This window comes from Physeter macrocephalus, chromosome 14 (genome assembly GCF_002837175.3).
Source record: "Physeter macrocephalus isolate SW-GA chromosome 14, ASM283717v5, whole genome shotgun sequence".
NCBI lineage: Eukaryota > Metazoa > Chordata > Mammalia > Artiodactyla > Physeteridae > Physeter > Physeter macrocephalus.
The window spans coordinates 92,769,518-92,791,251 of NC_041227.1; the positions used below are offsets into that span (position 1 = coordinate 92,769,518).

Sequence of the window (21,734 nt, forward strand, 5' to 3'; positions counted from 1 at the left end):
CCTGACGGACGACTACTTGGCAATGCGCAGACCTACAGACCCAAACTCCGGGCTCAGGCACCACGTGGCTGGCTCCCCAGAGCATTAGGTTATGTAGGAGTTGCCTTTATAAGTCAGTCTGGAAAAGGCAGAACTGTCGCGACAGAAAACAAATCAGTGGTTGACTGGGGGCCAGGGGACCTTTCTGGGGTGATGGTATCTGGGTCTTAACCCTGGTGGTGGTGACAAGATTGTATACGTCAGCCAGTCACACTTCAAAAGGGGAGAAACCTACTGGATGTAAATTATACCTCAATAAAGATGACGTTTTAAACAGGTTGGGGGGGTTCCCTTAAACCCTCACCCAGAGATGATGGTGAATTTCTGCATTCCTTACAAGCTTCCATGCACTTCTTGACTCATCTTTGCCTGTTTTACTCTGGGGGCGAGGAGGAGGGATGGGGGTGGTCCTGCACAGTGGGAGTGTCTCCCAGCCCTGCCTCCGGAAGGCCCCGAAGGGAAGCTGTCCCAGGCTCCCTCAGCGCTGCACGGCCAGTGTCCATCTAGTGATCCTCACGAGGCCCCAGCTAGGGGTCATCCCCTGTCTTGCTCCCAGGCCTTTGTCTATGCCGTCTCCCTGCCTGGAGTCCCTTCTCGTCTCACCTCACCACTGCAGGGGAGTTCCCGAGGGAGTGTGGCCTGTGTGGGCGAGAAGTGCACCCTGGCCACGCTCCAGGGGCCCGCCCATGGCTGCTCACCCTCCCTATCAATCAGCACTCCCTCCTGCCTTGGCCACCAGGACTCATGGAGCCTCCCTACCAGTGCCACCGCTGGTCCCTTCTGCACAGCGACTACTGCTCACCCGAGGCCCCTAGAAGACAGCAGAGGGCTGGAGAAGGAAGGGGTTGCCCAGGGGAGCACAGCAAGTTGCTTTGAGCTTTCTCAGTGCCCCTGGGTGTGAGATGGAGATGGTAACAAGTACCGCACAGGGCTGCTGGGGGGCTTCAAAGAGGCCTAGCACAGCCCTGGCACCCAGCAATTACTCGGTACGTGTTAGTGATGATTGTTAACCATCATCAGATCCTAAAGAACTGGACTTGGGGTCAGCTTCCAGCCTGGGGAAACTGAGGTAGCTATCATCATCTGGGGTAAAGTTTATAAAAAAATAAGGGTGCTGACAAAAGGCCTTGGCCCATCTAGCTTTGCCCCTCAGCAACCTCCACCTAGCACGTCCATGTAGCTCTCTTCTCGGGGCCCCAGATGCTCCACTCGGAATCTCACCTGTGCCTTTATTTCCCCTACTTTTAGCAAAGAGAAGGCCCACGGTCCATGAAGGGGCCTTTCAGAGATAGGGAGCCCTGAGGAGGCCTGAGCAGCAGCCCCTGCAACTCACCCAGGGAATTTCAGTCAGATGTAGGGGTTTCTAGGCTGCTGGGGGCCTCCCTCTGATACAGGGGGCCACCCACAGAGCCGCCTGTTTGAAAGGCCACACTGACCCGGCCCATGGCTGGAGGGTGGGCCCAGCAACTACCACACCTGTGGCAGGGGGAGCCCCAGGCACGGTGGACAGGCCCTGTCAGGGCAACCTCTCCCTGGCTGTGGGTGGAGGGCAACCTCTCCCTGGCTGTGTGTGGTGGCTGGACCCTCTGTTGTACCAGGTGAGACCCTATTTTCTGGATAACCCAGCATGAGACCCTGGAATTCCTATCAACTTGGCAGGTGGGAACTGAGCCCAATTTAGAAATTTCTCACCAGCCTTCCCTGGTGGCGCAGTGGTTAAGAATCCGCCTGCCAATGCAGGGGACATGGCTTCGAGCCCTGGTCTAGGAAGATCCCACATGCCGCGGAGCAGCTAAGCCAGTGCGCCACAACTACTGAGCCTGTGTGCCTAGAACCCATGCTCCACGACAAGAGAAGCCACTGCAATGAGAAGCCCACGCACCGCAACCAAGAATAAATGTTAATTTAAAAAAATTTTCACACCATTTTGGTGGCTTCAGATCATATTTTCTTCCATAAGAACATTCTAGGGCTTCCCTGGTGGTGCAGTGGTTAAGAATCCACCTGCCAATGCAGGAGACATGGGTTCAAGCCCTGGTCCAGGAAGATGCCACATGCCGCGGAGCAAGTAAGCCCGTGCGCCGCAACTATTGAGCCTGTGCTCTAGAGCCCGTGAGCCGCAACTACTGAGCCTGCACGCCTAGAGCCCGCGAGCCACAACTACTGAGCCTGCACGCCTAGAGCCCGTGCTCCGCAACAAGAGAAGCCACCGCAGTGAGAAGCCCACGCACTGCAATGAAGAGTAGCCCCCGCTCGCTGCAACTAGAGAAAGCCCAGCACGCAGCAACGAAGACCCAAGGCAGCCCAAAATAAATAAAAATTAGAAAAATAACCCTCTAGCGTCACAGTTACAGGTGGAGGCACTGTCCTCCCTCACCAGAGACGATCACTACAGTATCACACTGGTGCCTCCCACTACAGTTTGCTTTGGGCTCAGCATAACTGTGTCCACATTCATTCACCTGGTCCTCATTTATTCACTTCAACTGCATAGTACTTCACTGTACGCAGATGCCGCATTTTATTAGTCTGCTGATGAACACTAGGCTATTTCCATCTTATCGCTATCACAAGCAATGCTGCAAAAGCAGCTTTACGCCAGGGCCTGGGTCTCTAGGACACAGACCTGGAAGGGAAATGATGCGGCCACAGGGCGTACGCATCTTCCTAGGTTACCAAGTATCACTTACTTTCCCTCCACTGTTTTTTAAGAGTCTGTCTTCTGAGCTATTACAGCACTTCCATTCCCAGTGGTCTCTGATCTGGAAATCACTGTCTTGCTGAAGTTGGGGCCCAACACTGTTTTTTGAGCAGAAAACCAGTAGTCCTTGTGATGGCCTCTGTCCCCTGAGGCCAGAACCATCCCTGCTTTTTTTTTTTTTTTTTTTTAAAGGAATTCCTTTATTTTAATTATCTTTTTTATTTATTTTTTTATTTTTGGCTGTGTTCGGTCTTCGTTTCTGTGCAAGGGCTTTCTCTAGTGGCAAGCGGGGGCCACTCTTCATAGCGGTGCGCCTGCTTCTTAACTATCTTAAATCCTCTGTCCCTTTCCCTGAGCAGAAACACCTCCTTTCTGCCGAGCCAAATTCCTCCCCAAGTCCTACCCTTCAAGACAGCCTCACTACGTCCATCTTTTGTTTGTGGAGCGCACCGAAGCACAGATGGTGGTCGCCAAAACACAGGCTTTAATCCCTCTCCAAACGGCCACCAGCTCCTGCCTGAGCTAGGATCACAGCCTGTCCTGACCCAGGTTCACGGCTCTGGAGCCCCTGAGTTAAGTCTCTCCCCAGTGCTACCAGAAGCCCCACCTGGCAGGGCTGGGTGGACCCCTATCTGTGTCTGTGGTACCATAAAGCACTGCCCACATGTGCCCAGCCCTAAGTCCTGATGGAGTCCCTACACTGGATCTCCTGGCCTCGTTTCCCCTCCTCCAGCCTGCTCACAGCCCTTCCCGGGCCCCATGACCACAGAGAGACCTGAACCAAACATCAGGAGATAACTGCTCTCTATCTGCGTGACTGGGCTGCCACTCAACTGCTATGGACGTCAGTTTCCTCATCTGAGAAATGCGTTTGGCCAGACTCAATCCACAGGGTTGCCCAAGGAGCATAGAAGAGTATGACCTCGTGCGCACAGCACCCCCTGTGTTTCACACAACTACTTGCCACACGGACTACTGATCTCGACGCATGGACCTCCCAGTCCCTGGAGGTGAGAAGGTGGGGAAGGAGGCGGCTGGCCTCGGCTGCACACTCACGTTTTCACGTAGGGGTCCGAGTAGCCGTTGGCGTCCATGGCAGCCAGGTGTGCGCAGCGCACGATGCCGACCAGCAGGCCCTGCTTCTGCGAACTGTACTTGAGGGAGATGAGGATGCGGCCCCGCTCCTCCAGGGACTTGTCTTCTGTCTTGTCCACCTGTGGGGCAGGTGGGGGGTCACTCAGCTGTCCTTGCCTGCTCCCACCACGGGCCCAGGCCAAACGGAGCCCGGTGGGTGGTGAGGGGTCACCCTGGCCCTGGCCCCCTGGAAGGTGCTTCTTGGAGCTTCTTAGGCACATTCCCAACCCTAGGGGGAGCTAGGAGGCAAGTGGGGTGTGGCCTAGGCCTGCCCAGCCTAGCGCCTGCTTCTGGGATCAGACCTCAACTCTAGGCCTCACTGTGTGGCCTCCCCACCCCAGCCAGCCCACTGAGACCATTCCTCACCCTCCTGAGACCACCTGTTTCCACCTTCCAACTGCTACTCACCTGGAACCCCTTTCCTTTACCCTCTGTCCACGCAGCCTGAGCCTATGACCCCCAAAGGCCCCTCCTAGGTTTATCTGCCAGGCTCCTCTTGCACTCGGTCCCTCTGCTCTTGACTGTTCGCTGCCTGGCTCTAAAACGGCACCTCACGTGGCCCCTCATGGGCAGGGGCCGTGCTTGCACCTCTCTGGAGATGCGGCTCCTGTTAGGTGAAGGAAGAACTACCTTCCCCAACTCCCACACCCAGAGCAGACATGGCTAGCTGATGACTGACTGCATTCACCCTGAGCTCAAATGCAGCCTCAGTATCTTCTCAACACAGTGCTCAGGCAGCCTGTACCTGTGGCTCAGAGGAGGCGGGTGAGATTTAACTACCTGCCACTCGGGCCTAGGGCTTTGTGTATGACAGCCTCACTAAACCATGGCTCTTGTGGCAGTTGTGATGTGTGAAAATTAAACAGTATAAATGAGCCGGAATATTTTCAGCTGTTTTTTTAGGGTAGGATATACTTTGGATTGTTTCACATGAAGACCATTGAACTGGGCATCGTTCGGTATTTATGGAGAAGGAATAAGGTTTACAAGGCTATGTAAAATCTAAAAGGTATCATCAAAATGAATCTTTACTGCCGATTGATTATCCTGAACTGCACCCTTGTCATTGTGGGTCCCTAAACTGGACCAATGAGATCCTAGCAAATTCAAGCAAGGCTAAGCAAGTCCCTGATCACACCTGGTGCACAAGCATGCATGCTTTCACGCACCCCCCCCCCCCCGCGCACGAAACAGGGGCTCACACATGCATTCCCCGCTCTCACACACAATTCACACACCACACAGGTGTTTGTTTATGTCAGCGATCAAAACTCAGAAACACAACTCCAGCAGGAGTTGGTGTTGCCTTTTATAAGTGACATATATCATTTGGACAAACTGGGTCATCTATGGTCACCCCCCGTGCATGAAACAGGTGCTCACACATGCATTCCACGCTCTCACACACAATTCACACACCACACAGGTGTTTGTTTATGTCAGCGATCAAAACTCAGAAACACAACTCCAGCAGGAGTTGGTGTTGCCTTTTATAAGTGACATATATCATTTGGACAAACTGGGTCATCTATGGTTAGTGACTAATAATAAAATTAAAAAGGTTATCTCCATCACACGAATATCTGTGGGAGAGAGTGGGAGAGAATGTGACAGTGGAATACAATTTGCTCAACTTAGCAAAAAGACAGAGCTGGGTTTCTGGGAGGGAGGTCTGACCTCAGGTCACTTGTTCCAGGCCAGGCTGCGCTAAGCATGTGTCTCAGGGCCCTATGGGGGAGGGGGACAGGCACTCGGGGGACAGCCGCTGGACTCTGTCCTCTTGAGCTTTCCCATTGCCCAGACCTCTGGTAGGGAATCGTCCTGGGGAGGGGACTGTGCCCTGAACACCATGCAGTCCGTGAAGGCATAGGTTTCTTAGGGTCCCAGGCCTTGGACCTCTTGGCCAACCCCTCCCAGCCCTTCTGAACTGGGTGAAGGCAGGCCTGGGGAGGGGAAGGAACGGGGAGAAGGGGGAGGGGAAAATTGCTCAGAGACTCTGGGAGGGCTCAGCTGCTACAGATGACTAGGGGGCAAAATTGGTTTTGACGTTTTCAAACAATTGTAATTTCTAGGAAAGAATGATTTTCTGTCTCCTCTGGGTATCTCACAGGCACCTCACGCCTAACATGTTCCAGTTGCGCTCCGAGCATCCCCAGCTGCTCCTCCCGTGGTCCTCCACGTCCCAGTTAATGACCCTTCATCCTCCCAGGTGCTCGGGCCCCAGGCCTGAGGATGCTGATCTTCAGCCCTTCTCCTGCCTCCACTGCTGCCCCGCCTAGGCCCGAGTCCTGCTCCTCCCTCCACGCTGCTGGTCTCCCCGCCCTGGCCCTCCACTCCCTCCCACTCTGAGGAGCCTGTTAAAATGTCCTCAGATGCCTTGGCCCCTGCCTAGCACCCTCCTGTGGTCCATCTCACTCAGGGATAAGGCCAGAGTCCTCCCAGCCTCCCCAACCCCCAACCTCTGCTCTCAGCTCCCAGGACCCCCTCCCCTCGCTCTCTCTGCCCCTCTCATTTGACCTCTTGCCTGTGCCTTCCACAGGCTGGATGCTTTTCCATACAGGGCTTTGCACCTGCTGTTCCCTCTGCCTGGAATGTTCCCTGCTCGCCGGGTAAGCCCTCCCAGAACACCCGTCTAACCCATTGACTCCTCTCATGCTTGCTTTCTCGGCCCTGATCCCTGCTGAACAGACTATCTGTTTGGGTGGTTTATTTCATGTTTGGTCTGTCTCCCGCCCAAACTTCATGAGGGCAGGGAGATTTATCTGTCTCCCCAGCACCTGCAATTGTGCCAGGCACATAGTAGGTGCTCGATAAATGCTCCTGGCCCTGCACTCACGGCAGGCTGGGCCCTGGACGGCTGCAGAGCCCACGACGGGAGGTCGTGGCCCACTCACCGGCAGCTGCTTCTCCAGGCAGATGCTGAACGTCTTGGTGTGGTTGGGCTTCAGCTTCTTGAGGGGCACCCGCGTCTCCCCGATGAACTCGTTGTGGCGGAATTTGTCCTCATCACACACCGAGATCCTGGAGGGCAAGGGGCCTCTCAATTTGCTTCCAAAGTCAGTGCGGATTTGCAGGCGGTGGGCCGGGGGGTGTGGGGAGGGCCTGCCCTGTGGACAAGGCTGGGTGGGGTGGGGGAGCCGGCAGCCCGGGGTCTCACCCACCGCAGGGTCTTTCGGATCATGTCTTCGTCTGTGATCCCGTAGTAGGTGAGGGTCTCGTTCCACGTAGGGTTCAGAGTGTTTCGGAGAGTTTTCGTTCTGAGCTTATTTGCCTGGAGAGAGCAAAAATGATCCTCTGAGTGTCAAAGAGGGTGATGGGCAATGTAACGGCCCCAAACACATCCCAATCCCCCAGATCCTGTGCATAAGCTCTCTTCCCTGGCAAAGGGGGATTAACGCTGTTGTTAATCAGCTGACTGTAAAACAGGCCGATTGGGGACTTCCCTGGCAATCCAGTGGTTTAAGACGCTGCACTTCCAATACAGGGGGTTTATCTGGATGATGTGGGTGGGCCATGTCCCACGTCACCCCAGGGCCCTTAAAAGTACAAGAGGGAGGCGAGAGAAGAGTCCGAAGGAGCGTGACAAGGGGAGAAAGAGAGGCGACACTGGCTTTGAAGATGGAGGAAGGGGCCGTGAGCCAAGCAAAGGGGATGCCTCTAGAAGCTGGAAAGGAATGGGAAGTAGCTTCTCCCCTCGAGCCTCCAGAATGGAACGCAGCCCTGCTGACACGTGATTGTAGCGCAGTGGGACCTATGTCGGACTCGCACCCTGCAGAACTGGAAGGTATGAGATGTGTGGTGTCGTAACCCACCCAGTTGGTGGTCATTTGTTAGCGCAGCCCTAGGAAACTACAACAGGAGGATCCTGCCTCCCAGGTGCGTGCCCAGGTGTGTGGCGGGGGGGAGGGTGTCTGCAGGAGGCGTGGTCTGGGCGGCTGGGAAGCCTGGCTTGGACCTAGATTCTCTCCCTCAGCCTCCTTGCCTTCGCTCAGGCTGACCCCTGCCGGGAAGGCACCTCTCCTGGAGGACACCTGGGCTGCCTCCCCTCCTTCCTCAGTGCTTCCAGAGATCTTGGTTCTTAGACTTCTTACCTGCCTTGCACCCTTCAGACCCTGACTTCCGTAGCCAAGATTCCCTTTGATGTCCGCCACAAACTGGCCCAGGCTTTGAGGTCAGACAGTCCTGGGTTCAAATCCCAGCTCCACCACTTACATCAGCTCTGTGGAGCCCAGTGGGTTACTGACCCTTTCTGAGGGTCAGGCTCCAGGGTGTAACACCACATCTCTCTCAGCCTGGTTTTTAGGACCTTCTCTATAAGGTGCTCTATGAAACTCTGCCCTACGAGGGAATCTATCCAGTGGGGGATCCCTAGGATTCAGCAGTCAGGTACTGCCAACTCGAGGTCCCAGGAGTCTAGAGACACACGGTCACTGAGCCCCCAAGTTGAGCCCCTTCCCCTGGTCGCGTGGCCTTCACAGCCCTGGGGGTCCCCCCTGCAGCATGAGGACAGAGAGGCCTGGAGTGGGGAGCCTGCTCCTCCAGGTGTAGTGGGAGGGCCACTGCCCTTTCTCCTGCAGCCCTGCCTTCCCTTCTGGGGTGGCGACCCCGGACCAGGGGGAGCCCGGGCCCCAAAATTAACTCAGGCCCCAGCAGCCTGTGGCTCCTCAGCCCTGGGTGGCCCCCTGGGGTTGGGACCCCCCAGTTGGTCTGCAATTGTCCTGAGCAGTGTTGGGGGAGGCCCTCTGCCCAGGGCTGTGCCCCCACTGCTGATTCTTCCTATCAGGTCACTCGAGGGCCAGGAAGGAACTCCCCAACTTTGGCTTCTAAGAAGGAGGCCAGGACAAGAACACCAGCCACTGGGCTCTGCTGTTCATGCTCCTGTGTCCTGTGTCCCCTGTCCCTCTGCCTCCACCCTGGTCTCTACTTGGAAACAAAGCTGCTGGACTCCAGTTGAGTCCCCCCCTGGCATGGGGTCTGCCCTACTCACCCCTTGAGATATCTGTGGGCTAGGGAAGGACCCAATTCTGAAAAGATGTGACCTTCCCTCCCATGACATTACAAATAAAACTACACTGAACTGTAAGACGTATGAAAGGAAGTCTCATCAAGTTCTGATCTTCCAGTGCTGAAGGCCACCTTGATGCTTTTCATAGAGAATTAAAAAAAATGTTTTTTCCTCTCCTTTCATAGATGCACCTGTTGGGCTGGTCTGCTTGTCAGGTCATCTGGTACAGGAACAAGGGTTCTGTAGTCCAATAACTTGGGCAGTTGCTGACTACTCCATCCCCCTTGTGGGGCATCACAGAGCAGCCCATCAACACATTAAAGGCTCTGGTAAGTCCTGCAGTAAAGAAACCTGTTTAACAATGTTTCCCAGTGTTATCTGGCCACAGAACCCTTTGTTTGCACATAGTATTAATGTCCAGCTGAGAGTGTTTCTTATAAAACGCTGGCCTAGAAATTCTCCCAGGGAGTTTCCCCAACTCAGTAGGCAGGTGGTGCTGACTCAAGGTCCCTGGGAGGCCTAGAGGGTGTGGGGGTGACTGGGTGCTCTGGGTGGAGGTGGAGTGAACCCCTCAACTTGCTTGGGCTCTGAGTGGGTGTGGGAGCTGTGGGCCTCCCTGGGTGCCCCAAGCCCAGCCTGGACCCCAGTCACAACAGGCAGGCCCCTCACCTTACTGGCTCCTGGCAGCAGGTGCAGCTTGACATAGGGGTCTGCCAGCCCATTGTGGTCCATCGGCTTCAGGCCCTGAGCAGAGGAGAAGGGCAGAGGGTGTAACTGGGGGCTTGGGGACACAGAGCAGCCAAGGCCTCCAGGCACCTGGGTCAGCAGGCATCCCCGCCCCCTGGGCCTCCTGGCTGGGTCCATTCATGACCCTCTCCACAGAAGCAATCCTGCCCCACACCCCCAGAATGGGGGGTGGCGAGGAAGGCTCTGTGCTGGTGCGATCTCCCCACCCACCCCCCCAAACGTGTGGCCCTGGGCAGGCGACACGGGGTGCCTTTGTCAGATCAGCCCCTTTCTGTTTTCCTTATCTTGGAGGCCAGGTGACTCACTTTCTCTGAATGAGGCCCCTGTTCTCCTGCTGTGGTCAGGCCTTTCCTTCTTCCCAATCCCCCTTCTCCCTGCTCCGCATGCACTGCGACTTCCCTCACCGACCCTAGGTCCTTGTGACCCTCTGTCCGCTCATCCACACGCTTCCCTCTGTAGCCACGGGAAAACGTTCTGTGTCCCGGAGACCAGGCTCAGGTTCTCTCTGGCTTTGCCACAGCCCCCTGCCAGTCTGTGTCCCCAGAGGCCACACAAGCTGGCCGGCCGTGGAGGGCCCCTCCACAAGATGGCACCCCTCACTCACTCTCAACCACCAGTCAAGTGTGCACAGCCAAGGAACTCAAGGAACCATAAACAGGAGCCTAGATGACCTCATGCTTGCTCCTGTTTGTGATAATCGTCTGTTCTGCTTCTGGGACGGCACACGGGGATGGAGGAAGGCAGCTGGGGCATGTGTGGGGTAGGGCTGGCAACCCCGCAACCTCATTCAAAGATGAGCTGCAAGTTGGCTGCTCATGACCAGCCCACCTCCCCCACCTCCCAGGGGAGCTGAGGCTCTTCTCCCCCCTCCCCACCTTGGTTCGGAGGAGCTCCCAGGTAGGGACTGAGATCTGAGGTGGGGCCTTCCAACTTCCAACCAGCCCTGCTCTGCTACTGGGAAGGGGCCCACGGGTTTTAGAGCCAGGCTGGCCGGGGTTCAGGTCTCAGCTCCTGCACTTATCAGCTGGGTAAGTGGATGACTTCATCTGCCTCCTGAGCCTCAGCTTTATCATCTGTAAAATGGGTTAACAGTCCCCACATCTCAAGGTTGTTGGGGGAGCTGAGGAGGCAATGCTGACGTGGGGCCTGCTGGTGGGGCATCTGCTCCCCCCTTCCCCTACATGCCGGGCCCCTTGGAAGATGCCGGAGAAGCGGCTGAGGGCGGAGGCATCTGAGCTGTGCCGGGAGCTGCCTGGGCTCCAGCTCTGCCCTGCTCCGTAGGGCCGGCTCCAGGACGAGGCTTGGCTGGGCGGCCCTGCATGCACCGTGGCAGAGAGGCAGACCTTCCCAACACAGGCCTCTCATCCCGCCTCACCCTTTCGCACGAAGGTGGAACTTTCCAGTTCTGCTGTGGATATGAGTGTCCGTGTGTGTGTGTGTGCGTGTGTGTGGTGCGGGGGCGGGGTGTCTGCTGCTAGGCCCTGTCCTGCAGGACAGCATTAGGTACTGAGGACTCACTCATTTAATGCTCACAACCACCACATAGGTGGGGATGATTAACCCTATTTTACAGATGAGCAAACTGAGGCAGCTCTGCTCACCTAGAGGGAGGGTGGCCAACCTAGGGTCCAGCGCTGGGGCATCTGGCATCCTCCCAGAGGCCCCCGAGGGGCTCTGCCTGTCGGCCACAGCCTTCCTACCCCCTGGGGCTCCTCCCCACACCCCAGCCCAGCCCCAGCTCCTCCCATGCCTGCACCACCCCCTCCCCTGCAGAACTGGATCTAAGCAGAGGATGAACTGGAGAGTGTGGGAGCGACCATGGCTCCGGGTCCTCCCATCCCCCATCTCCAATGCCTTGAGTGATACAAACCCAAGTGGACATATGCATGTGCACACACATACACCCCGCCCCCCCAGGACACCCACATAGCCCCTCTAGAGCCTGGGTGGGGAAGGCGGGGCACACAGCACAGGAGGGGCCTGGAGTCTGGGTGGGGAGGAGAAGGGACGGCTCTGGCCAGAGCAGCCTGGCAGCCAGTGCCCATTCCCAGTCCCCAGGCCTGGACAACCTCTACACAGCTGGGTGGAGGGAGAGGGGAAGGGGTCTGCCGGGGCTGTGCACCCTGCCCTCCACCTCAGCACAGCTGGGGGTTATCAGATTCCCAGCTCTGTACCTAGGGCAGGTCTGGAGCCCTTTCGAGGAGGGCAGGGAGGAAGGCAGGGCGTGCCCTGTGTCACAGCCCGAGCAGCTCCCAGAGAAGCGTGCAAGTGGGGATGGTGCTGGCCCAACAGGGACACTGCTCACCCCTGCCACGGCGGCCCAGGCCGGGTGGGGCACAGCCGGGGCAGAACCAGGCAGCCTGCCCCTCTGGGTGAGCAGAGCCACGGGCAGGGCGGGAGGAGGGGCAGAGGAGCTCGCAGGTTGGCGTGCTGGTGGTGCGGGGCTGGGCGCGGGCAGCGATGCCGGAAGCTCCTCGCTCTAAGCCGGGCCCAGGCCCTTCCACGGCTCTACCGGGAGGTCTACCAGGCCGCACGGCTGCCCTTACCTTGCGGGAGAGCATCAACTTGGGCACCTTCCTCCCAGGGGGGGCGTCGCGGTGTGGGGATGAAGGGAACAGCGTGGCTGAGAACACAGCTGACGGGCGCCGGCCCGGGGCAGGACCAGCGTGGGGTTTACCGACGTCCACGCCTCCACCCAGAGAGCAAACTCAGGCCGGTGCGGCCAGAGGCTAATCCCCCGCCTGGCATGGCGTCAGCGTCCAAAGCCTCCTCGGGGAGTCCGGAGGCACCCAAGTCCAACCCTTCCTCTTGGCCTGCAGGACAGGCCTGTCACCTCCCTGCCCACCCTTCCCTCCTCCGACAGCTCCCCAGCTCTGGGGCCTTTGTCTCCTGAAAGCTGCCCCCCCGCCCCATTCTCTCTGGCTTCTCTGTTCTACTCTTTCCCCTGAAAGCCTCGCTGTAGGAGAGGCAGCTACATCTCAGGAGAAGCTGAGATGAGTGAAGCAAGAACTCCCTCCTCGCCCTTTGCGCACAGGTGGGGCCTACCTTGGCCTTGCTGATGGTGCAGTGGAGAGCGTTGTTCTCCTGGTCGTAGAGCAGGCTGAAGTCCAGCGTGCCCAGGGCGGCTGCAGACAGGGAGGGCTCAGGTCACGCCGGGCCCACACGGTGGGGAAATGTCAGCCACCCCTGTGCGGCCGGACGAAGTGCCATGCTGACTGCCACCAGCAGAGCACCTGCTGCATACCGACCCCCCACAACCCTGGGAAGGAGGCTCGGGGGCGGGGGGTTAGGCCCGTCACCTCCAGACACCGCGAGCGGTGAACTGAGAGTCAAAGCCGGGCAGTGGGCCCCTGACCCCTGCGCTGTGCCTCGCGGCCCGTGGCTGGTCCAGGGTGGGGCCACATGTGCTGCGAGCTCAGCTAAAGGGGTTCTTGTCCTCCTGGTGCAACCACCGGCCAGGGCTCTACACCTCAGCTGCCCTGCCTTTTAACTGTCCCAGGAGTGTGCGGGAGGGCAGAGGGGTCAGGCTCTGCGGAACTGCAGGCCCCAGCCCGGCCGACTGGCTGGCCCACTCACCACCCCCCAGCAGCACTTGGGGCTGCGGCTCCCTGGTCTCCCCGGTCCCCCGGGAGCCCTGGGCAGGCTGTGAGGAGCGAGCTGGGCCTGCGTGCTGCTACCCCCAGCCTCTGAAAGGCAGCGAGTGATTCCCAAGGCCTGGGCAGAGGCTGCAGCAGTGATTGGATGCAGCTGCCACCCTCGGGCGTGATCACACACGGCAGCTGTGGCTTTTCTCACCGACATGGTTCCCGGCCTGAAGGCTGGGATTGTTGGTGGGAGCAGACCTCAGGGGCAAATCTCTCCCCTGCGAGGTACACAGTCACAGGATGTCTTTAGAAGCCCAGATCCTCCTTGCAGGCTGCTGGGCTGGTCAACAGCATCTCATTCATTCATTCATTCATTCATCCATTCATTACCAAGTGTTTACAATATGCCAGACTCCAGGAACGAAGATATCAATAAGACAGGGTTCCTGCCCCGAGGAAAGCGCAGCTTAATGGGAGGAACAGATGAAAAGGATTGGTCAAAACAAAGTCTAGTGGGCCACGACTGAGGGAGGGTTGGGGGGACGCCTGGCCTGGATGTGAACTGGGGCCATCAGGAAAGGCTTCCTGGAGGAAGTGACGCTTCACCTGAGCCATGCAAGACGAGTAGGGCTTGGCCAGTGCACATTGAGGCTGGGGGAAGGGGCATTCCAACCACAGGCCAACCCAGAGGGTGGGGGGCAGAGTGGTTGGAGTGATGCTCGGTGGGAGGCCAGGGGTGCCCAGTGTGGGTCTAGCGCAAACCACAGCCTGCTGGCCGAGTCCCGCCACTACTTGTCTTGCACCCCAGCTCCTAACACAGGGTCAGGCACACAGCTCAGTGTCTCTGTCGTTGTCTCGCGGGGGCACCCGTAGGGTGCGAGACCTGCCCTCTGACGTCTGACCCTGGGTTCATATCCTGGCTCTGCACTTCCTTGCTGTGTGACCTTAGACGGTGTATCTAGTCTCAGTGTGCCTCAGTTTCCTCATCTGCAAAATGGAGACACAACAGCATCCACCTCATGGCATTGTGCTTAAACACCATGCCTGGGGTACAGAAAGTACTCAGTAGATAATTATAGAAGGAGTAGATCCATTTAGGTGATTTTTCTAGATAACTGTACTTGCCCCTTTGAGACACTTTCTGGAATGAACTCATTCCGAATTGGATCACTCCCCTCCCAGCCTTCGTGAGCAGAATACACAAATGGTCACTTACACTTTTCGGAATAACCTGAGTCATTGCTATGACTACGGTTACTGTTCTGTGTGTCAGAGTCCCAGCCCAGACACAGAAGGGCATGAGAGATGATTCCTCCACCGAGGGATCCCAGGTGGCCACTCTTTTTTGAGGTTTTCTTCATTTTTTCAGCCTCCTCCTTTGCCATCAGCTTGAAACTCCTGTTAGAGTACTTGCCCCTGGTAGCACAAACAGCTCTCCCTCCTATTCACTAGTTACTTGTTTCTTCTATGAAACCAGGTGAGAATACTTGTTAAAATTGTGTCTAAACTAAAAGTCAACAGGCCATGGGACTTCCCTGGTGGTGCAGTGGTTAAGAATCCGCCTGCCAATGCAGGGGACACAGGTTCGATCCCTGGTCCGGGAAGATCCCACATGCCACGGAGCAGCTAAGCCCATGCACCACAACTATGGAGCCTGCGCTCTAGAGCCCGTGAGCCACAACTACTGAGCCCGCACACCACACCACTGAAGCCCACATGCCTAGAGCCCGTGCTCTGCAACGAGAGGCCACCGAAATGAGAAACCCGCGCACCGTAACGAAGAGTAGCCCCCGCTCACCACAACTAGAGAAAGCCCATGTGCAGCAACGAAGACCCAACTCAGCCAAAACAAACAAACAAAAAAAAGTCAATAGGCTTTGAGTGGAGCCTAAAGTCCTTTTCCCTGAGCGGAGCATGCGTACTTTAGTCCAGGTGTATCTGGCCTTTTGCAGCCTGTATCCTAGCTCCCCTCTGTGCGGGTAAGCAGGTGAGGTGCTGTAAGAGAGTGATCTATCACCACGTCTGTAACAACTAACAGCCATGGGCCCAAGCTTCTCCAGGCCCAGGCTTTTGTAATAATAGTCTCTAAAGCTCTTGGCTTTGCACGACAGTAAATCAGTCTGCTGTTCCCTTCAGACCTAACCTGTGGCTTGTGCCCCGCAGACATTAGCCTCCTGAGGGCAGGGACCACGCCTCGGCCACACCTCTGACACCAGCAAAGAGCAGATGTTCAATCCACAAGGCCAGTCCATCCAAACCAACTCATTCTCCAGCTGCTCACGGGAAGATCCCACATGCCACGGAGCAGCTAAGCCCATGCACCACAACTATGGAGCCTGCGCTCTAGAGCCCGTGAGCCACAACTACTGAGCCCGCACACCACACCACTGAAGCCCACATGCCTAGAGCCCGTGCTCTGCAACGAGAGGCCACCGAAATGAGAAACCCGCGCACCGTAACGAAGAGTAGCCCCCGCTCACCACAACTAGAGAAAGCCCATGTGCAGCAACGAAGACCCAACTCAGCCAAAACAAACAAACAAAAAAAAGTCAATAGGCTTTGAGTGGAGCCTAAAGTCCTTTTCCCTGAGCGGAGCATGCGTACTTTAGTCCAGGTGTATCTGGCCTTTTGCAGCCTGTATCCTAGCTCCCCTCTGTGCGGGTAAGCAGGTGAGGTGCTGTAAGAGAGTGATCTATCACCACGTCTGTAACAACTAACAGCCATGGGCCCAAGCTTCTCCAGGCCCAGGCTTTTGTAATAATAGTCTCTAAAGCTCTTGGCTTTGCACGACAGTAAATCAGTCTGCTGTTCCCTTCAGACCTAACCTGTGGCTTGTGCCCCGCAGACATTAGCCTCCTGAGGGCAGGGACCACGCCTCGGCCACACCTCTGACACCAGCAAAGAGCAGATGTTCAATCCACAAGGCCAGTCCATCCAAACCAACTCATTCTCCAGCTGCTCATGGGAGCAGAGATGTGGTGTGATGCTCATCTATTAAAACAACACAATCCACGATCTCTGCCCAGTTCCCAATTCCAGAGAAGGACAAGCCAGCAGACAGAGTCCCCACTGGGAAACTCAGCTCCAGGCGGGGAGAGGGGTCCCTTCCACTGGCTCTACAGACATCCGTGTTTAAGGAAGGCCCGATGCTGCTCAGTGAAACTAACACCGGTAATTCACTTCCCAGGAAGGACCAGCAAGCCCAGTGCTGCCCCAGGATGGGACTGATGAATTTCTTTGAACTCCAATGCAAGTTTTATAAGAAATAATAGTTTATAAATAGAAGCTCAGTCACCATTTTTAGAGACTTGCCGGTGGTGGAGCTCTCTGAGAGAGCTCATCGCCCAAAGTCTTTATTTCCTATTTGGAGAAATGAGGCTCAGAGAGGGGAGGTGATTTGGTCAGGGTGGCACAGCAGAGCTGGATGCAGAATCCAAGCCTCTTCACTTCCATCCTGATAGCTCTTGCCTTAAAGCTTAGTGGCTTCCGAAAATTTTTTTCTGCTGCTTTGTTTAGCTGACCTCTTGAGAGGGTGCAATGGAGAAACAAAAGAGAGAATAACAGAATTGCTCTTGGGGTGTGGGGAGCGGGAAGGGCTCAGCCACCGCCCTGGAGAAGCCTCTGAGTTGAAAAACCCCCTGGGCTTGTGCAGGCGAGGCGGGCCCTGAGGGCAGGCGAAGGTGCTTGTCTGTGTGAGCCGCAGGGTCCTGTCCTCCAGCCACTCAAATCACACCTCCTGGCTAAAGTTAACATCCTTGGGTAAATAATGAGGCTTGGTCACTAATGGGCCTTTGGGAGTTGTCACCAGCTTGTTGATAATTACAGAGCTTTAATGGGGCTAATTCAGAGAAAATCAAGCTCCAGCCCCTGTCAGTTCCTCTAAGGCAGCACATCCCTCTGCTCCGCTGATGGAGACTGACAGCATCATTTTGACCTTGGTTTGCACCTGGACTTTCCTCGCCCGTACACCCTTGGGAGTAGGAAACCAGCCCTGGTTTTGTTTTGTTTTGTTTTGTTAAGAAAAAATGTCAGCCTCTGAAATAGTTTAAAAACAACAACAACAACAACAAAAAACCATGGCAAGAACCACAGAAAACGATCAAGCCTGCGTCGAAAGCATTTCATAGTTGGGGAAACTGAGGCACTGACCAGGCGCTGCAGGGGGTACAAAGAGGAATGAGCCACACATCATATAGCCCTGCTTCTCAGGAGCTCAGAGGCAGAGGGTTAGGACTTTTATAAACCTATTCATCCCCCTGCTTTACATTGTTCAAAAATTTTCCACTGCCACCTGGACTCAGTTCAACCTCCTCTGTGTGGCATTCAAGGCCCTCTGTGATAGGACCGCTTCGGCCTCACCATCAGAGGCCTTTTCCCCTTGCTCCAGCCACTCGGCTCTTCCTCCTTCCACTAAGCCAGGCTGCGGCCTCCGTCCTCCCAGCCTCAGAGCACCCTCTCTGTGGGGGAATTCTGTGCAAGCCGGTGCTTCCCATTTGGGTTCCTGACTCCCTGTCCTCACTGCTGGGCTTCTTGTGTGTCACAGTTTCCATGAACTCCCTGATGGCAGAGATCGTGTCTCAGGCATTCTGGAACCTCCACACTCAGCACAGTGCCCGACACCTAGTTGGTCTTATAAGGTTAAGTGCATAGAAATATGGTCTGGGTAGAATATGACTTGGCTCCGAGGAAAGGGAATCACAGCCAGTGGGTACAGGGAAATTATTCGAGCTGAGCGACTTCTGGGCAGGCCTAACAGCGATTCCTCCCCTCCCTCCTTGCTCCGGGCCTCTGTGGGGATCAGTCCTGACGTAGCCCAGGGTGAATCATGCAGGGGCAGGTGTAAGCGTGGGCAAGAGATGTAATTCTGGCCAACGAGACAGAAGGACAGATCGCCTGGGGACTTCTGGGAGAGGCTTCCTCACTTTTAAACTGAGCCATGGGAGAGGAAACTGATCCTTATCAAATTTAGGATCTTACTGTTACATGTGATGTCTGGACCTGCAGCAGCCACCCTGAACCATGAGGGAGGTCAGCCTAAGAGGAGAAGGCCATGGCCATGTGGAAAGATAGAACCATCACCACTGATGCTGCTGCTGAGCGGCGGCATGAATCTACCCCAGTCACATGACCTCGAAACTCCTTACTGTTTAAGGCACTCTGAATTTTTTTCTGTTACCTATAACCCCCAAATATCCTAGTCATTACAGCTTTGAAGAATGGACGGTTTCCACAGGTGGAGGTTGGGTGGGAGGGCATCTCAGGCAGGGGAGCAGCACATGGGGAGGGTGGGACATAGGACCCATCAGGAGGGCAGCAAGCAGCGGAGTCCAGCTTAGCCAGGCTACACTGTGGACCACTGGAAGGGGAAGGGCACTGGGGGGACACTTCTAACTATAACATTTCTGCATCTTCTCCCCATCAGCGCTCCTCTATTAGATCAACTTGGAACCTGTCAATTTTGTGCTTATGCCTTGAGGCGACTTAATAAAGGGCGGGCTTTAAAGAGAAGGAAAAAAAGGCCAAATAAATAAACAGCACTTCACTCTCGGCCTTGGACAACAGAGCAACCGTCCTAATTTCTTTTTGTTAGAACAGACATAATCCAATAATTAGGGCAGCAAATAGCATAACCCTGGCTAAAGCTGTAATGAACCATCTGGCTTGAATCATTTAGGCTTATTGTAGGGATCTGGTTGTCAGAGCTGAGACGGGGGTAAAGCCTGGAGTATTGGGCGGAGAGCGGTTCCACCCCGGAACCTGGTTCCCCCATGGGCAGGAGCCAAGGTTTCTGTGCTCCCATGGTGGGATGTTTGTTCGGGCACTGAGGGGGTCTAAGCCCAGGGTGGCTGCCCCTCGAAGGGAACGAGGGGGCCAAGCTGGCCCTGGCTCAGCCACACCCCGTCCTCCTTGGCTCTTTCAGCAGAGTGCCCTGGTGACATGGGTGTGGCCAGCCCATGGTTCAGGCTGGCAAGGCTGTGTCAGACCTTGTACCGCTGACCTCAAGTGCGTCTGTCCCCTGGCAGGACAGTGAGCTCTCTGGGTCCGGGGCCCCAGCCCTGTTCCCTCTCTGCTGCTAGGAGTGTTCTGTGAAGGACTGCTGAGTTGACAGACTGAAGATGGGGCACTTTCGGGTCCCCTCCTTGCCTGTGGGTTCAGGGACAGCCAAAAGAAACAACCAGATTTCTCACCTCTTAGCCGTATGTCACCAGAGGGCCCTGGGTGGCACCAGGAGGGCCTGAAGCTCAGGCAGAAGCCCTGCCCTGGTCGCTCGCTCCCTTGGCATAGCAGGAAAGATGCTGGCAATGGGAACAAGTTCCTCACCCCTTCTTCTGGAGCTGGCTGAAGATTCAGGGCATGCAAAGGGGTGACCTGGGTCTCAGTTAGGGCCTGCCCAAAGGCACAGCAAGTGAGGGGGTGCACCTTGCCCAGGGTGCCAGGAGCTGGGGGCGGGGGTGAAGATTCAGGGCACAGCCCGGAGGGCAATAAACTCTCCTGACCCAGTTTCCCCAGGCCAGCAGGAAAGTGGAGGGAGAGGACTGCTCCCCATCCCCATGCCCAGAGGGCAGGGCCTCATTACGCCAGACTTCTGCCAGAGGGCTGTGGTCCAGGCCCGAGAAAGTGCAGAGCAGGCAGCTTCCCAGCACAGGCCCGGCTCCGAGCGACCCACGGTCTGACAGGCCTCCTCCCACTTGCTCCTCCTGGGCCTCCCCAGGTAGGGTGATGAGAGGTCGGGCCCCACCTCTTCCCGCAGTGGTCACCCCCACTGTCAGCTTCCAGAGGCACCTTTTATTCTGGGGGAAACTCCAGACCCCCAGCCTGAGGCCCGTGTGGGCATCCAAGCCAGACGCAGCCACCCTCGCTGCGCTGCGCGGGGGATGGGACGCGGCGAGCCTGGGGGAAGTCGGCGAGCGACCCCTGCCCCGAGAAAGGTCCACCTCCCAGGCAGGGCCGGCGTCTGACTCGGGTTTTCCAGCTCTGAGAGTGACGCGGCTGGGGCTACAGCTGGGCTGGGGGACTGGCGAGCAGCGCTGCCCCCGTCCCCACCCCAATCCCGCGTAAACCCATCCCGCACCGCCCGGCGACCTCTTCGTTCTCGGTTTCCCCTCCAGTCCCGGCGCGGGCACCCTCAGAGCCCAGAAAGGCGCCAGGAGCGCCAGCCGGCCGGGCCTCGGCCCCGGAGGCCCCGGGAGCCCTGGCGCTTGCCTCCTCCCTGGGGCTCGGGGCTCAGCCCCGGAGGAGGCGGCGCGGGCTAGGGTGGGGGACCCTTCCCGGCCGGGGAAGCGGGTGTAACAGGTGAGCGAAGGTCGGCGGCCCGGTCGAGCGCAGCGGCGGGACCAACGGACGCGGGAGGAGGAACCACCAAGGTTTCTCCAAAGGACAAGCGGCCCCGCGGTCCCCTGGTCCTCGGCCCCCACGACAGCCACGCCGCCGCGCTCTGCGGCCGCCGGCCCCACCAGGGAGGGCTCCGGGCGCCCTCGGCCTCTCGCCCAGCCCGACCCTCGGCCGAGGGGCCGGCCCGCTGCGGGCTCCGGAGCGGGGAGCGACCGCGCGGCCGGCAGCAACTGGTGTCTCCCCGGGGCGCAGTTCCGCCCTGCCTGGGAACAAAAGCCGCCGCCCGCGCCGGGGCTCCCGGCGGGCGGGCCGAGAGGGGGCGCGGCGCGGGCTCCGGGGAGCTGGGCCCCGGAAATGGGACACCCCCGGGGGGGCCCCCAAACTTCCCACCTCTCCGATCTGCTCGGGGGCGGTGTCGGGGCTGTGTGTGCCGGGCGCGCGGAGGGCGCACAGTGCGGCCGGGGGCAGCGACACAGCGGGGGGTGTGCCGGGGGAACCGAGATCGCGGGGGAACCGAGATCGCAGGGGAACCGAGGGCGGGCGAGGTCGGGAGCGCGAGCAGCCGCGCAGGGGAGGGGGCGAGAAGCCGGCGGGTGGGAAACTTACTGCAGTCGTCGGACTCGTAGCCGTCGGCGTCCGGCTCGTCCTCGGGCAGCTTGGCAGGCGGTCGCGCCGTGCTGCGGCCGGGGCCGGGGCCGGGGCCGGGGCTGGCGCCGTAGGCTCCAAACAGCTGGTCGACATCCTCGTCGTCGTCGCGGGCGCCGTCGGAGGGGCTGCGGCGGCCCGCGCTGGCCGCGGCCGGGCGCGCGGGGGCGTCCGGGGGTGCAGGGGCGCGGGGCCCGGCGTCCGGCGGCAGGCCCCGCGGGAAGCGGGGGAAGTAGTCGGAGATCTGCTTGATGGGCCGGATGGGGCCGGGGCACACGTCGATGGCCATATGCTCCTGGATGCTGATGGTCGCCTTCTCCCCGCGCCGCCGGAGGGTCATGCAGGCAGCGCGGCCCCGCCCGGGCGCGGCCCGGCCAGACCCGGCGCGGCCCCGGCCCGGGGGCGGCTCAGCAGGCGCGGCTGGGCGCGGCGGGGGCTGCGGGCATCGCCGGCGGCGCCCCCGGACGGCCCTGACGCGGCTGCTGCCTGCTCGGCGGCGGCCGGCGCGAGTGAGTGCCAGGGGCCGGCAGGCAGGGGGCGGGCCCAG

At 58.0% G+C, this 21,734-nt stretch overlaps 1 protein-coding gene across 3 annotated transcripts in view; it reads right to left on the reverse strand.

The window, feature by feature from the left end:
- DOC2B (double C2 domain beta) overlaps window positions 1–21,546 on the reverse strand; it is a 42,704-nt gene extending 21,158 nt beyond the window's left edge. For all 3 annotated transcript variants that reach the window (XR_003682906.2, XM_024127608.2, XM_028499022.2), the window contains exons 1-6: window positions 21,149–21,546; window positions 12,672–12,751; window positions 9,549–9,623; window positions 7,036–7,145; window positions 6,769–6,895; window positions 3,797–3,954 (exon numbers count right to left, since the gene is read on the reverse strand). Coding sequence is in view for 2 of the 3 variants with exons in the window: in XM_024127608.2 (XP_023983376.1) it covers window positions 3,797–3,954; window positions 6,769–6,895; window positions 7,036–7,145; window positions 9,549–9,623; window positions 12,672–12,751; window positions 21,149–21,527 (929 nt within the window). In the remaining variant the exon portion in view is untranslated. The remainder of the gene's footprint in view (window positions 1–3,796; window positions 3,955–6,768; window positions 6,896–7,035; window positions 7,146–9,548; window positions 9,624–12,671; window positions 12,752–21,148) is intronic.
- Between the last annotated feature and the right edge of the window lie 188 nt (window positions 21,547–21,734).